The sequence below is a fragment of the Drosophila takahashii genome, chromosome 3R (assembly GCF_030179915.1).
Source record: "Drosophila takahashii strain IR98-3 E-12201 chromosome 3R, DtakHiC1v2, whole genome shotgun sequence".
Taxonomy (NCBI): domain Eukaryota; kingdom Metazoa; phylum Arthropoda; class Insecta; order Diptera; family Drosophilidae; genus Drosophila; species Drosophila takahashii.
Genome location: NC_091681.1, coordinates 19,193,537 through 19,209,327, shown reverse-complemented (window position 1 = coordinate 19,209,327; position 15,791 = coordinate 19,193,537). Strand labels below are relative to the sequence as shown.

Here is a 15,791-nt window from a genome sequence, read left to right as displayed (position 1 = left end):
CGATGCGGATATTAGCGCATGATTGGAAGCCGCTAACCGACATTGCAGGGGCTTTGTGCAGGCAATTAACACAAGACCACAGCGAAAGTCCCGGTTGGGAGACCCCTATGCCTGGTTATGCAGGACGGAAAAAAAAAGGAGGCTCCGGTTCAAGTGCCAATCAAATTTGGGGACTTCCGTTATCTTTCCTGATGAATTTCTCAGCCCTTTTGTTGCCTTGATTAAATTACTTTTCATTATTTGCCAAATAAAAGCCAGAAAAAGGATGAGAAACGGCAGCGGCAAGGACAACGGCTGGCTTACACATTTAATAAGTTTATTAAAAGGCAAAAAAGCAAGAAACGGCAAAAGGCGAAAGCGGGTTATTATGGCAACAAGAGCGGGCAAAATCTTATCTAACAAGGGGGTATCCACCGCCTCAATCTCAATCTCAATCCCTTTTTTATTGCTCTCCCTTTTGCACCTGGCACCTGGCAAAAGTTGCGCGACATAATTGCTGATTTAAGGTGCTGCCTTACCTTTTCTCCCCTTCGGATCCTTTGGGTCCTGCCAGCCATTCAGGCAAACACATTGCTTACATATTTCACTTTCTGAGCGCACGCCAAGAATGCCAACAACTTTGAGTTGTGCAAACAAAGCCAACGGCTTGGCCATAGTCCCCGCTGAAATCCCACTACTTCCTATGGCCCCCTTTTTCCACCCTTTTCAGACCGTGTGTCATTCGTGCGGTAACCTCGATTCTGTTTTAAGCCCAAGCTATGTCCGTTGCAGGGAGATGCGAGATATGAAAGGCCAGAATGCAACAGAAACCCCATCACTGTACTGCGGAAAATGCATCGGAAAATGCTGGACTTTGCCTAACTTTCGAAAGAAATTTTTAATACATGAGCGGAGGAAATTATTACCTAACACGCTTTAAATGTTTTGCCTTATCACCATTACCTTTAATTCGAAACTTGATGATCCCGATTTCCCCTTCATTGCTGAATAATTTGTTTTTAAAATTTGTTCTTCGTTATAAGCCCCTCAAAGGCTTCTCCTTAAATATTTTTCATCATTTTTTAAAAGGATTATTAGGTATACCTCATTTAAAAATGTTAAAATAAAATTTCTACTACGTTTTTGAATATCTTTCATAACTTTTTTAAAAGAATTAAGAAGTATACGAAATAATTCAAAAAATTTAAATATAAATTGCAATAGTAAACATCCTATTTATCCAAGTGCAGTTAACTTAAAGTTGCCATGGAAGCCGGAAACTGTGACCGAGTAGCAACCTCCTCCGCCCCTCCAGATCAACGCTTTGATCTTACGGCTTTCTGCTGCCTTCTGTTTTTGTTGTGCGGTCAACTTGGAACTCCGGGACTTCCAGGACAAAAGGAGCAGGAGCAGGAAAAGCGCCGTTCAACTCGGTGGTCAACTAGACAAAGGCTTAAGGTCCTTAAGCGGGATTATTACTTCACGTGTTGTGTGGCGAGAATGCTTCTGTGCCACTGGGAGTTAGTAAAAGGTTATTACGACATAGTTGGGCCAAAGCCACGGAGGTCGGGGAGTGCAGTTAGAGCTAAGTTAACCAAGAGGGACGTGGGGACATAACAGAACACTTATCGAATAAAAGTCAATAAAGTACTTATTTGTAAGCACTTGATTGTAGGGAAGGGAAGGAGTTTGTCAATGTAATGTAACAGGTTTTACAAGTAAATATAAGCAGTTTTTGTTTGTAAATAATGTTTGTAATAATTTTATATTAACCAACTCTCAGATTTATAAAGCACCTGTAACATTTTAGAACCCCATTAATCCCCACCATCAACTATCTGCTAATTGTACTGCCTTTTTGTAACCTTTTTTGGGGGCTCAACCCATTTCACAGACTTAAGCACTTTCTGGTGCGAATTTCTTGCAATCAAAGCGCTTAACCCACAAACTCTACCCCTCAATTAGCATAGAAATTGGGACTGCTCGTTGATTTGGGTTTGGTTGAGGGTCTGCTGCAAGATTTGGTTACGGGTTTCCGATGACAAAAAGCGGGGCGACAGCGTCTGACATCTGTCAACCCAGGATTGTCGCATGTGTTGACGGATTAAGGAAGCAACCTTTCTTGCAACTAACTCGGTTAGCCGGATATCTTGGCTGTGGCAATGTTTTGGGAATTAAATGAAAACAAATTGTCTCAACTAATTCAATTTCCACTCAATCAAAGTGCCAGCGGACGTGCCGAGCTGCAAGGATGCAACACTTGCGAAGATGCAACAGCGGATAACTCGATTGTCCCTTGTGGAATTTGCCTGCCAAAGAGGCCGCTCCACAAGTTTGTCCTATCGATTTGTTTGAAATTATATTTGAAAAGTTGAAAACTCAATTTCGCCCTGCCGCTTTATGCCTCCACCTTGCTTCCTCCTTCCTGCCAGCCGGGCACTCTAAAAATAACAAACAACGAGGACAACTTTGGTGGATTCCATTCCTTGGGCCAAATGCAACAGTCAAGAAGTTGAGCAGCCTCTGGCCTCCGAGTGACCTCAGCGGAAGAAACTTTGCCCTGCCAGTGAATACAAGCATTTAGTTTTAAATAACATCAAGTCGGAGGCTTGGAGGCTCTGTGGGTCGACTACGATATACGCTTAGAAATTTTGACACAATTTAAAAGTATTTTATTTATTAAATATTAATTTAATAATACATTTATGACTTTTAAATTATTTGATGTGTTTTATTAATTTATTATTCTTTGTTAATTCTACATATTATTAAATATTTTACCAGCAGTAAACCTAGAATAATATTTTAAAATAACATTAAGTTAACTTACAGGATTTCTGGGTCGACTAGGAAGTTGAAATAAATTAAAAATTCTTTTTTCCCTTTTTAGGTAATTGATAACACATTTCAATAAATATTATAATTAGTTTAATTTAGAGTGTGCCTGGCTTATTTTATTAATACAATTATTATTTTAATTGGTTTATTTTAAATTGTTTAAAGGTTATACCCAAAATAACTTTACCCGCCAATAGAGTTTCAGGTTTCACCTAACAAAACGTCAGTCTAAATAGAATACCCTCAGTACCTCATTTAAAAAGGTCAAGAAAATCACTGAATACAAAAAGAGCCGAGAGATAGAAAAATGGGAAGGGCGACGGCGAGCGAAGGCCGCTCGAAGCTCAAGTGGCAGAGCCATAAGCAAATCATGCCGTAACATAATGAGGCAACATAACAGAGTACAACGGGACAAAGGAAGGAGCAGCGGGCAGGAAGCAACTGCCACAAGCAAATTGCATCGCCAGTCGCCGGTTGCCAGTTAACGGTTGCAAAATTAGTTTAAACTTGGCGGAAGCGAAGATGTCCACGAAGACTACGCGGAAAGAAAATGTTTAAGAGGCGGTTTATTATAATAAAAATGTTAGGAAAACTTTTGAATCTGTTGGATCGAATTTTATTGAAAAACAGCGTAACATCGCTAAATTATATAGGGGACTGTAGGGTAAGGTGACGAACGATTCGTTTTTTGAATGTAACTTTTCTAAAAATCAATATTTTTCAAAAGTGTAAACACAGAAAGTTGCTTACATCTACTGAGCATATCCCTGTAAAATTCGGATTCGAAATTCCAATGCAGCCAAGTGCCACAGCGTTTGGCGTGAACCCTTCTTTTTTTGCACTTTAAAAAGTTGTAGGGTAATGTGACGAACGATTTGTTCTTTAATGTAACTTCTCCAAAAATCAATATTTTTTAAAAGTGTAAAAGCAGAAAGTTACTTACATTTACTGAGCATATTTCTGAAAAATTTGTATTCGAAATTTCAACATAGCCAAATCCCACAGCGTTTTGTGTAAATCATCCTTTTCACAAAAAAAAAAAAAAAAAATTTTATATGTAATTTACGGAAAAGTTATTTTCGATACGGAAAAGAAAGAAGTAATAAGATAATACCGAAACTTACAAAAAAAAAGGTCAAAATGCAATTTTTTAAATTAAAAATTTTTTTTTTTTGTTTAATTAAATTAAATTGACTTCACTATTAAAAACAACAATAAAACTGCAGCAGTAAATGTTATCTGGTATTATTATATTTTTTTTACAAATAATTAACGATAACAATTAAAATTCTTGAATAAAAAAAGTTCGTCACAATACCCTACAAAAAGTTCGTCACGATACCCTACAAGGTAGACTTGGAGCAAAAACGGTGTCACTCTCAAACGGCGCAAAAGATAAAAACGCGAGGTACCAAAAACTGTTGATAAAGATCTCATGTATACGTGCATATATTTGCCTGGTTATATTTTTCACTCATCTTTGCTCTGGTACTGCTGAAACACAAGTAAATTGAATAGGTTTGCTAGTTTGCGCACCACATTTTTAGAAAAAATTACCTCACGAACAAATTACGGGACTTCTTATTAATATTACTGTAAATACATTGTCGACACGATAAGGGGAGACGACTACATTTATTTGGAATTTTTGTCGTGACGTCATATATGAGATTCGACGAGTTCGTCACATTACCCTACTCGTCAAATTACCCTACACTCCCCTACTTATCTTTAGGCAACAAAAATATATTAAACATTTTTAAATATTTTTAACTTCTTCCAAGACTTAATTCAATAAATAAAAAAAAAATCTTTTAAGACCAAAAAATTAAATAATAAAATATTTCAATTAAAATTTAATCTCGTTTATATTTTTTTCCAAGTGCAAAATCTAAGAGCTGCTTTTGTTGCCTCTTGCAGATGCTGCACCTGACCGGAGACAAGTCCTGGCATTCCGTGGAGGCAATGTAAGCATTCCGGGACAAACGTCGTCGACAGCACATTAAGGAGGAACAACTTGAAATTACCATAAAGACCGCAGAGGTCGGGGAGAGCAGGGAGCGGGAAGCGGGGAGCGGAAAGAGGGAAGCGGAGGGCGGAGCGGTAAGAGATGCGGTCGCTTAACAAGTCGGCGGGCGAGGAGGAGCTGACTGGCCTCAATGGCAACTCCAGCGACTCCATCTATACCATCAAGAACAAGTGGATCACCGACTGGTGAGTAAGCTTAATAGAATAAAGGCGCCTTTCAAAATAGTAATTCCTGTAAAATGTAGAACACAATGTCTTTTTAGAGTAAAATAAGGAGTGAAAAAGAAAGACTTCCTCTATTGTTAGGGAAACTTTAAAGAGTTCTAATTTGAAGCCAATTTATTCATTCTTCTCTAAAGCCAATAACTAATTATTTCTTTTCCAACTTCAGGAGCCTCAGAAAGGAGCGTGATAAGCTGTGCAGCGTCCTTTTTAAGCGAGTCCTGACCCACACGGAGTGCAAGCGTCTTTTGGAGGCCGCCAAGATCTATGGCGAGAGCAGTGACTTTAGTTCCTGGTCGGTCAATGATCAGCTACAATGGTACCGGAACTTCGATGTCAACAATACGAACCTTTTGCTGGGCGTGCGAAATCACTCCTTGGATGGCGGTTCCACCATGTCGGAATCCAATTCCGACTCGGAGATCCTCGGACCTGTGCTGCCTCCATTTGCCCTGTGGCAGACGATACTGATTGCCATTTGCCTGGCCATCTGCATCATTCTGACGGTGGGCGGTAATATCCTGGTGCTACTGGCCTTTATCGTGGACAGGAATATCCGGCAGCCGAGTAACTACTTCATTGCCTCGCTGGCAGCCACGGATATGCTGATAGGTGAGTCTTTGGAATATATTTAACGGGTGTGTTACTCGTAGAATTTATTACTCGGATATATTCTTCATCTCTCCGTCTGTTTTTAAAAAGTTAATACGATTTTGTTTTGTGTATTAATACCTATCGACATGTTAAAAATTATTAAAATCGGACCATTTACTTAAAAGTTATGAGCAAATAAAGATGACAGCGTTCAAGCAGTTCAAGCAGTCGCTTTGCTGCTTGCATATCTCCACTTCCCTCGCACTCCCTCGAATTCCAATTAATTCCCTAATACCAACTTATCTATTTCTTTCAGGAACCGTTTCGATGCCCTTCTACACGATATACGTGCTGAAGGGCTACTGGGACCTGGGTCCGATGCTCTGCGACCTCTGGCTCTCCGTGGACTACACGGTCTGTCTGGTGTCCCAGTACACGGTGCTGCTGATCACCATAGATCGCTACTGCTCGGTGAAGATCGCCGCCAAGTACCGGAGTTGGAGGACGCGAACGCGGGTTATCTACATGGTGACGATCACCTGGATCATACCCGCCCTGCTCTTCTTCATCTCGATCTTTGGGTGGGAGCACTTCACCGGCAAGCGGGACCTGCTGCCCGGCCAGTGTGCCGTTCAGTTTCTCAAGGATCCGATCTTCAATACGGCCCTAATCATCGGCTACTACTGGACCACGCTGATCGTGCTCTTCGTTCTTTATGCTGGTATATACAAAACCGCCTACGATATGCAGAAGCGCAGTGAGGCCAAGCAGCGGAAGATGCAGTCCATGGTGGCCCTGAGTGCAGGTGCGATGTCCGGGATGGCAGGACATGCGGCGGGCATCGGGGTGATCGAGGAGAAGATCCTGAAGACGAAGGTGGAGCTAGCGGGCGGGGATCAGACCGATTTGGATAGTGCCTGCACCACTGTGATCAAGCGGCTGAGTGGTTCGGGTCAGGCGAATCCCCTGGCCGCCGCTACGGAAATGGAGGTGGAGAAGATGACGCCGGAACAGCGGCGAGCTTCGGCGGCCAAAATCCAGGAGGAGGCGAAGAAACGTGAGGCGGCCGTGGATGCGGAGAAGAGCGAACGTAGCAGCAGTCCTGCCTTTGATTCCGATGAGGAGTCATCCGTCAATCAGGCCCAGCAGCTGATCACCCAGCAGAAGCTGAACAACATGCGCAAGCGATCCTCGATTGGCCTGGTCTTTGGGGCACAGGCCGCCCTGCTGGCCACGCGGGGCAAAGGTAACTTGCAGAAGAGCACCACCAACTCCAAGTCCATCGAGGCCATGCACCAGTACCACCACCACCAACAGCACCACCACCACCACAGCCAGAGTCCGTTGCAGCGGGCGCAGAGCAAGGAAGAGGTGCGCTCCCTGCACCACCATCAGCAGAATCAGCACCACCATCAGAACCAAAACCAAAGTCCCGCACCGCTGGACCGGCCCAAACGCACCTCCTGCTCCCAACTGTCCCAGATAGCCGAGCATGATCGCTTGGTTGACCTCTCGTCGACCTCTCCTGCCCTGATCAGTGATCCCCTGTCCCCCGTCGATTTGGCACCCATTGAGGTGCCCAGCGATGAGGTGCATCAGGGTCTGGTGCAGACCATCCTGCCGCCCCCCGACGCCTTCCAGTGCCCCACCCCGCTGTCCGAGGACTATTCGGACCGTCCCTTTGGCAACAGCTCGGGCAATAGCGAGCTGGCCTTGACCTATGACCTGATGACCAACTCGGAGCTGCGCTACATGGACGAGAGCTCCATGGCCATGGTGTCGAATGCCAATACGACGAACTCCCCGAACGACAGTGCCCCGGGCGGGAAGCCACCTCCAGTCCTGCCTCCACCACCGCCCGCCCGCCGAAATCCACCAAAACCAAACCTGAATCAAAGCCACAGTCAAAACCAGAGTCCCAGCCAAAGTCAAAGTCAAAGCCTGAGCCTGAGCCTCAATCTGAACCCAAATCACAACCAGAGCCAAAGTCAGAGTCTCGAGGAGGCGGTGGCCATTGAAAAACGTCTTCTCGTCTCGTACACAGGCATCGAGGACTTTGCCAAGGTCAGGCGGGAGAGCTGCATCGAGGCCATCTGCCTGCTGGATGTGCCCGGGAAGCAGGCGGCCGACTGCCCACATCGCCGGGCCTCCAGTCCCATGGAGACGAGCAGCAAGGATGCGATACTCTACTCCCCGATGCCACCGAGGCCCCTCTCGCCCAAGGTCAAAACGGCGACCACGCCCCAGTCGTCGGCGGCAGCAACTCCTCCGCCGCCGCCGCCGCCGGCGATCCTGGAACGCATCGAGGAGCGGGAGGCGTCGGATAGTAACACCAACAAGATGGCCTCCACCTCGGGCACCACCAGCGGTGCAGGCGAAAGCGAGGCCAGGAAGGACGACGCCCAGGAGGCGGAGGAGGCGGCAGCCAGGGAGGAGAAGGCGGGTCTGGGGGCCAGCCGGAACTCCAGCAAGCGGGCCTTCATCCACTCGATAGGCAAGCACTTCAAGAGCAAGAAGGCCCTGCCTTTGATCCTCGGCGTGGGCGGGAGGCAGAAGTCAAAGTCCGAGAATCGTGCCCGCAAAGCGTTCCGCACGATCTCGTTCATTTTGGGCTGCTTCGTGGCCTGCTGGACACCCTACCATGTGCTGGCCCTCGTCGAGGGTTTCTGCCGGCATCCGCCCTGCATCAATGAGCACCTCTACATGTTCTCGTACTTCCTGTGCTACGCCAACAGCCCCATGAATCCCTTTTGCTACGCTTTGGCCAACCAGCAGTTCAAGAAGACCTTCACGCGCATCCTCAAGGGGGATCTGCACATGACCTAAGCTGGTTTAGGATCTAGTTTTCTTTTAGTTGCCGGTGGTTGAGCTCTGATCTCTGATGGATTTCTGTTTGGCACTGCTCTTAAGCTGAGAGGACCAGGCTTTTGTGAGCCCCGAGAGCCTGGCGCCTACGAAACTTCCCAAAAATACCAATCCAAAAACCTCCTTAGGCCCTTAAGTTTTCTATACATATTCAACCCAACCAAAGTGCTCCGCTAAATGGAAAATCCTCAGGGTATCTCGGCCACCTGCGAAGTATTAGAACCGAAAACATATTAAATTCAAAATTTAATCGGTGAGAAAGAGTTATTTGTAAGTAGCCAAAGGTGTGTGCAATAGTTAGAATCGTTTGGGGGGGATTAAAAGCAGGCTATCTGGTTTGGGATCTAGAGTGGCACTAAGTGGGGCGAAATGTTTTAGACAATAAATATTTTAATGTTAATAACCAATCTATGATAACCACGCAGAATACATATATTATGATAGCTAATAATATACCATATAAAGTGAAGTAAGCCTAAGCATATACACATTTACCGAGACTAGAAGCCACACAAACCGTAACACTCAAACATATCCCTATATTCCGCAGAAAATATCAATCAAGAGCAGACATATTAAAGCCCTTTAAGGGATAAGGATCTTGAAACCCCTCAGACGGTTGCCCTTCGTCGAAAACTATCAAAAAGTACCTAATTTTGCTTTAGAACATTTTTAGACATTTTTTACTTTGGCAGTTCTTTTGGTAGGTAATAGAGATTAGTGCATTGCAAAAATAAAAACTGTGTTCAACTGTTTCGACGAACGGTTGCCGTCGTCGTTCGATGTCAATCCTGCAGCAGATATACGATTTTAACAATACAAAGCCCAGCAAAACATACCCACGTAATTGTCTATGAATGATAAACATACATATGCCAGACAGGTTCAAGAGTTTTGTGTGAATATTCATGAGTATAGAGCATACAAGGATACATACATATAGCTACATAGATGTCAATTTTTGCGCAAGCCTGCAACTATACTTATACGGATATCGGATATATAGACGTCTCCTTAGCGCCTTTGCCAAGTTGCCTAACTGAGTTCACTCTCATTCTGATACTCTCTGTCCTCGGTTTGTTATTCGTTAACCGTTTCGTTAACCGATTCGATGCGATTCGAATTGTTTTCCAGTGAGTAATGTGCTAAACAAGTTTTTGCCTTTGTTGAACGTTTCCTTTTAGCACGTAAGTGATAAGTGTAACAATAACTAAAATTATTACTAAATAAATACATGAATGAATAATGGCATTTTTCGTGACAAAGGGAATTGAGTTATATTTGGGTTTGATAAAAATCTTCTTGAATTTATTTTAAGAACCATAACGACTGTATTCTTTTGTATGTCAATTGTAGGAATTTTAAGACCTATTTTTGTGTTTTTGAAAAAGGTGTTTTGAAAAGTATTTCTCCAGCGATTTTCAAAATCCAGAACAACCCAAGTTCGGTGTTGAAGAACCCAGCTAACTTTGAAATTAAATTCAAATTCAAATTGAAAACAAGGCAAATACGTGTGAGTGTCGATCGCCACGCGTAGTCCACGATCCGCAGCCGAAGTGTTCGGTGGTGTTCCAGGTGCAGTGCCAGTTGCCACTTCCATTCCAGCTATAGCCTATAGCTAACCCACTTCCGCTGAGTTCCGATCGAAGTCCGCCGATTTGAATACCGCCACCTTTTTGGTGACCCGCCGCCTGCTCGAAATGGAGATCATCCTACGTTTGTTGGCCTTTGTGCTGAATGCCTTTGGCATGCTGGTGAACAAGATATTGGATTTTGCACTGCCCCGGCAGAAGCCCAAATACCCCGGGATCCGTAATCCCCTGCTCAAGAAGTCTGTCGTAGAATTGGTCACCCAATTGCGACGCGGCGAGGTGAGTCTCCAAGTCCAATTACGTCATTCTAGGGAGACATTTGCAAGTCATACATACACAATTTGGGGTTTGATTCCAGATCACCTCGGTGGAGTTGGTTAGCGCCTATATAGCACGAGTCCAGGAGGTTAATCCTTCGCTGAACGCCGTCGTCGAGGATCGCTTCGAGGCTGCCCTGCAGGATGCCAGGCTGGCGGACCAGTTCATCGCAAAGGCGAGCTCCGAGTTCGATCGGGTGGCCCTCTACACCAAGTATCCCATTCTGGGCATACCCTTTACAGTCAAGGAATCGTGCGGTCTTAAGGGTGAGCTTAATTTTCTTGTTATCAATCGAAGTATTATAAATATCTTACACCCACTAATTTGTTTTAAAATCCCGATGATGAAAGGCTAAGTCTTTTTGATTTTAATGAGTCACTTTTGTAATCCATTAACAGAAAAAAGAAAATAATATAAGGATTTTAATAAAATATTTGCTTTACTCATTGTATTGTTAAGCTTAATTTTCTTGTTATTAATCGAAGTGTTATTAATTTCTTACACCCACTAATTTGTTTTAACATCCCGATAATGAAAGGCTATCGTCTTTTTGATTTTCATGAGTCACTTTAGTAATCTATTTACAGAAAAAAGAAAATATTATAAGGATTTTAATAAAATATTATCTTTATTCATTGTTTTGTTACCAAAAATATTCCTAAGACATAAATTTCCTTTCCTTTCCTTTAAATAATTTTAAAATCCTTTTAAAGAAAACTGAAAATTTTTAAAGAATTTGTATTAAAATACTACCATTACTTCCTTACAGGACTATCCTTTGCCGTTGGCAGTTTGGCTCGCAAAAATATGAAAGCTGCCCAGGATGGCGATGTGGTGGAACTAGTTCGAGCTGCCGGTGGCATTCCCCTTCTGGTGTCTGCCAATCCCGAGTTTTGCATGAGCTTCGAGACGAGCAACAATATCCAGGGGCGTTGCCTGAACCCGTACGATCTGAAACGCACTTCCGCCGGCTCTTCGGGGGGCGAGGGATCTTTGAACGGCTGCGGAGCGACCACTTTTGGAGTGGGTTCCGATATCAGCGGCTCCATTCGCCTGCCCGCCCTGTTCTGCGGCGTCTTTGGACACAAGCCCACTGGCGGACTTACCTCGGTCAAGGGTCACTTCCCCTACTCGCTGACCGACAAGAAGTTCCCCAAGATGCTGCAGATTGGACCCATCACAAGATTCGCCAGGGATTTGCCGTTGCTATTGGAAATCATGGCGGGCGATAACAAGCACAAGCTGAAAATGGCAGAACCGGTGGCTTTGAAGGATATGAAGGTGGGAGCGCCTTAATATTTATAGATCTTTAAGCTTATAAATATGTTCTCAGGTATACTATGCCTATGGGTACTCGGGTTTTAACTCCCTTACCCATCCCGTGGTGGACTTTGATATTAAACTGGCCATCACCAAGGCCGTCAAGTGCTTGGAAAACGGTGGCGTTCAGACCAAGAAGGTAAAATAAACGTTTTAATAAACTATAAATATTTGTAATATAATTTTTCCCATCAGTTGGATCTAAAATTCCTAAGCAACTCTCTGGAGATTGCCCTGGTTTCCCTGGTGGACCTGAAGGGTCTGCCCAGTATCGTAACACAGCGGGCTGATCGGGATCCCTCGATGCGTCTGTTGATGGTGGAGCTCTTCAATAGCATTATAGGTCACTCGATCTTCACCAAGGAGGCGATGGTTTTGGAGGTGATGAAGCGTTTCAATGGCCTAATGGCCTCTGGAAATATGGAGGAATACCGGGAAGATGTGAAGAAAATCAAAAGCCATTTGAATGTGAGTAACTGAAAGCTTATAAACTATACTAAACTAAACCATTGAAAATAACTTACAGCAACTACTTGGCACCCGAGGAGTCCTCATCCTGCCCACCTTCCACACGAGCGCCCTCAGTTTCCACACCTCGCTGTTGAATGTGACGGGGATCGACAATATGCTGCTCTTCAACGTTCTTGGCCTGCCCGCCACCCATGTGCCCATGGGAATTAGCCAACGGGGGATGCCGATTGGCTTGCAGGTGGTGGCCGCCCAGTACCAGGATAAACTCTGCTTGAAGGTCGCCGCCGAACTGGAGGCCGTTTTTCACGGCTGGGTGCCACCGGTTCCGCATGCCACGGACACCAAGTGAAGATCACTGCTCGTCTATCCAGTTAAGGTTCAAGGTTAAATTTCGTTTAAAGTTTTAGTAGAGTTGTAAAGATTAAAGTGAAGTTTGTTTAGTACATGGCCATCAAATTTTATTTATAGTGTACTCTTTTTTATTTGGATTACAATAAAGATGACTACGAAAAAAGTTGTTGAAAATTTTTACATTTTTCGGGTTTTGTAAAACTGAGGTCTGATGATCAAATTATTTTTATAAAATTATTAAAGGTTGTTAAGGGTGACTCATATTAAAATACATTGTTCATTTATAGAAACAGATATTAAAAATTAAATTAAAAACCGAAGGTGTTGCGTTTTAAAATTTTTTCCAGTTTTTCCTCCATTCAAATTTTTTGAACTTTTTAATGCGATATTTAGGCGATACATAGCGATAGTTTTCCAGAGCAACCATACATTCTTCTTCTTCACATTGCATTCACCGTAAAATCGATATAAACCAACATTTTTTAAAATGTTAAATATTATTGATAAAGCTGGTTTTTAAACATTTTTATTTTGTTTCTGCACCACGTTACAACACTTTACCAATTATTTTTAATTAGTTTATATACTTGGCCCCATTTTGAATTAATTGACCTATTGACCTATCGATACCTGTGGTATATTAAAATACCAGAATCTTTCTAAACTTAACCTATCGATTTCTGACATTTTGCTCACAATTTGTTCAAAGCACTGGCCAACGATTCCAAGGAAAAAAGGAAAGAAACAACTTTAAAATGCCCATCATCAAGTTGCAATCTTCGGACGAGGAGATCTTCGAAACGGACATCCAGATCGCCAAGTGCTCGGGAACAATTAAGATCATGCTGGAGGATTGCGGCATGGAGAACGACGAGAATGCCATTGTACCGCTGCCCAATGTGAACTCGGAGATTCTTCGTAAAGTACTCACCTGGGCTCAATACCACAAGGACGATCCCCAACCAATCGAGAATGACGACAGCAAGTATAATTGCAGCGACGACATCATCGCCTGGGATCTAGAATTCCTGAAGGTCGATCAGAGCACCCTGTTTGAGCTCATCCTGGCGGCCAACTATCTGGATATCAAGGGACTGCTGGAGCTCACCTGCAAGTCGGTGGCCAATATGATCAAGGGCAAGACGGCCAAAAAGATCCGCCAGACCTTTAATATCAAGAAGGAGGACGGCAGCGAGAGCAGCGACAGCGAGTGAGGAGATATAAACAAAGAAAGGAAGAACATCAGACGGATGCATAGAGCCTTGCCGCATTGGAGCTTATATACGGAAACTCGAAACTTTATGTAGCCCACCAATATGTTTAAGAACTTTGCCATTTTACCTTAATAAACATGTTCTACCCAAGCCAAAAAAATATGTTTGTCTTGCTCGCACTTACTTTAAATTATATAGGCGAAAAATGGCTATATACGATTTTACATAAGTGCGAACAGGACGTACATAGCACCTCTACTTTTCAATGAATTAAAAAGCCGATAGGTAAATACTAGCAAGATTCTGGTATTTTAAGATCCTTCAATATAAGGGGGATTCCCTAAGCTGTTGAATTGCTGAATTTATGAATTTTGGTCAGCTGTTAATCAGCTGTTCCATACAAAGTCAAGTTTCAGAAATTTCAGCAATTCAACAGCCTCGGGGCTGATGAAAATTTTGTTGAATTGCTGAAAAGCCAGAGTTGTCACCTTTTTTTAAAAGTCGTGGCAACTCTGTAACATTTTAGTATCACCAGTACGCATTATTTATTTTAAAATCAACTTAGAAAGCATATTTGTGGTTCTTTTTACCTTGGTAACACTTTTAGACAGTAACTAGCAACAATAAATCAAATTTTACATGCTTTAAGTTCCGTGAAACTTTTCAACAAATAACAGCTGTTTGAAAATTCAACAGGAACCATTTTGGGCCGTTCCCTTAATTGCTGAAATTTTTTGTTGAATTTTCAACAATTCAGCAATTCAACAGTTTAGGGAACCCCCCTATATTCTTTTTAAACCCATTATTTAACCGAACATAAAGGGCATCCAAAACGGAAATCCCTTTGGAACGGCTTCTTTCAAGTTTGAATACTGGACCTAAAACCCGAAATAGAAAACAGCTTCTGAAAAAATGCAGATTAAAACTATCTGATAGTATATTGACCTACATACGATGTTTGAACAAACTGGCCACTCTAAAAAGTCAACTTGTCAAAAATTCTGATAATTTAAAGCGCCGAAAGACTCCTTACTTGGAATTCAGGTGTTTATTAAAATGGGGAATGGTATAGGATACAGAGCTTATGGTGCTGGTAATGTAAGTACTAAGAGAATTTAACTTTTGGGCAGCGATTCGACAATTGCATTTCCTTAGCAGGAGGTAAACCTATCTGCCGAAAACTATGTGCAGATTCGTGTAAGTATGCATGTAACAATATTACAATATTTCAGACAGTCTTTTAATGTTCTGTTACCTTCAGACTGACGATGGAGTCTTTCACATAAGTCAATCAGAATCACATGGTCGTGGAAGTATTACCATTCGTGGCCGAGGATCTATCTTCGTGCGCGGTCGTGGAAGAACCTATGGTATTTGGAGCACCCATGTCCGTAGTGGATATATTAGCTTTGAAAGAAGCGGTGGAGATGGTTTTCAGAGCGCTAGGATCTCGGCAGCAGCTTCACATTTTGGTGAGCTTTTAGCATCGGTACGAATGGTTGAGGATGCAGCGTCCAATCAGCAACAGGAAGATGTTGCTCCGGATCCGGAAGTAAACCGTGTGGAGGATTTGGAATTGTCATCAGACGAAGCTGATTTCGATGATGCCCTCGGAACTCCTTAAAATTCACGATCTGTCACCCGAAAATATCGCATTGTAATAAAAATAAGACCTGGAGGTAAAACCTGTTTTGCGGAACGCATTTTAAGAGTTTATTAAGTAAAAAAGCTGTTTTCTCATTTTAGGTATTTTATATAGTTTGCTAAAAATAGAACAAGTTGATTATTATAGCTTAGAAAAATTCCCATTATTTGGAAAACTTTCTCTAAGTTGATGCATTAAAATTTAGATTGATACACTTCAGTTTATTAGGGTTAATAATCTTTTAAAATTTAATTGTTAAAAATAATGCCGCCAATTTTGAATCGGTTATTATATGTGCCTGTGAGCGCTTTTAATCGAAATACAATACGAAATACATACTCTCATTCCCGTATT

At 42.8% G+C, this 15,791-nt stretch overlaps 3 protein-coding genes and 1 pseudogene across 4 annotated transcripts; all 4 read left to right on the top strand.

Moving 5' to 3' along the window:
* The first annotated feature begins 4,714 nt into the window (after positions 1-4,714).
* On the top strand, positions 4,715-9,122 carry mAChR-B (muscarinic acetylcholine receptor). The gene is made up of 3 exons (XM_017152171.3): positions 4,715-5,031; positions 5,237-5,679; positions 5,978-9,122. Exons 1-3 carry the CDS (start codon positions 4,928-4,930, stop codon positions 8,485-8,487), a joined length of 3,057 nt encoding a protein of 1,018 aa, XP_017007660.2. The 5' UTR covers positions 4,715-4,927; the 3' UTR covers positions 8,488-9,122.
* An 888-nt stretch (positions 9,123-10,010) lies between these two features.
* LOC108064584 (fatty-acid amide hydrolase 2-B) lies at positions 10,011-12,670 on the top strand. The gene is made up of 6 exons (XM_017152177.3): positions 10,011-10,397; positions 10,477-10,702; positions 11,206-11,717; positions 11,770-11,895; positions 11,952-12,224; positions 12,283-12,670. The coding sequence occupies exons 1-6, from the start codon at positions 10,227-10,229 to the stop codon at positions 12,574-12,576; spliced, it is 1,602 nt and encodes a 533-aa protein (XP_017007666.2). The 5' UTR covers positions 10,011-10,226; the 3' UTR covers positions 12,577-12,670.
* Positions 12,671-13,268: 598 nt separating this feature from the next.
* Positions 13,269-13,931, top strand: LOC108064413 (S-phase kinase-associated protein 1 pseudogene; annotated as a pseudogene).
* Positions 13,932-14,754: 823 nt separating this feature from the next.
* Positions 14,755-15,471, top strand: LOC108064430 (uncharacterized). Of its 2 annotated transcripts, none has more exons than XM_017151937.3 (3): positions 14,755-14,890; positions 14,948-14,989; positions 15,054-15,471. In XM_017151937.3, the coding sequence occupies exons 1-3, from the start codon at positions 14,849-14,851 to the stop codon at positions 15,414-15,416; spliced, it is 447 nt and encodes a 148-aa protein (XP_017007426.2). In that variant the 5' UTR covers positions 14,755-14,848; the 3' UTR covers positions 15,417-15,471. The 2 variants fall into 2 exon arrangements, with proteins under 2 accessions (XP_017007426.2, XP_070073578.1); XM_070217477.1 differs by having other exon boundaries at positions 14,771-14,890; positions 14,951-14,989.
* Positions 15,472-15,791: the final 320 nt, after the last annotated feature.

What these genes read in the sequence shown, in the direction of transcription:
- mAChR-B (XM_017152171.3), top strand. Translation starts at nt 4,928, where the DNA reads ATGCGGTCGCTTAACAAGTCGGCGGGCGAGGAGGAGCTGACTGGCCTC. An exon ending in AACAAGTGGATCACCGACTG is followed by an intron (nt 5,032 to 5,236) that starts GTGAGTAAGCTT and finishes TTCCAACTTCAG; the next exon opens with GAGCCTCAGAAAGGAGCGTG. An exon ending in AGCCACGGATATGCTGATAG is followed by an intron (nt 5,680 to 5,977) that starts GTGAGTCTTTGG and finishes TATTTCTTTCAG; the next exon opens with GAACCGTTTCGATGCCCTTC.
- LOC108064584 (XM_017152177.3), top strand. Translation starts at nt 10,227, where the DNA reads ATGGAGATCATCCTACGTTTGTTGGCCTTTGTGCTGAATGCCTTTGGC. An exon ending in CCCAATTGCGACGCGGCGAG is followed by an intron (nt 10,398 to 10,476) that starts GTGAGTCTCCAA and finishes GTTTGATTCCAG; the next exon opens with ATCACCTCGGTGGAGTTGGT. An exon ending in GGAATCGTGCGGTCTTAAGG is followed by an intron (nt 10,703 to 11,205) that starts GTGAGCTTAATT and finishes ACTTCCTTACAG; the next exon opens with GACTATCCTTTGCCGTTGGC.
- LOC108064430 (XM_017151937.3), top strand. Translation starts at nt 14,849, where the DNA reads ATGGGGAATGGTATAGGATACAGAGCTTATGGTGCTGGTAAT. An exon ending in GAGCTTATGGTGCTGGTAAT is followed by an intron (nt 14,891 to 14,947) that starts GTAAGTACTAAG and finishes GCATTTCCTTAG; the next exon opens with CAGGAGGTAAACCTATCTGC. An exon ending in AAAACTATGTGCAGATTCGT is followed by an intron (nt 14,990 to 15,053) that starts GTAAGTATGCAT and finishes TGTTACCTTCAG; the next exon opens with ACTGACGATGGAGTCTTTCA.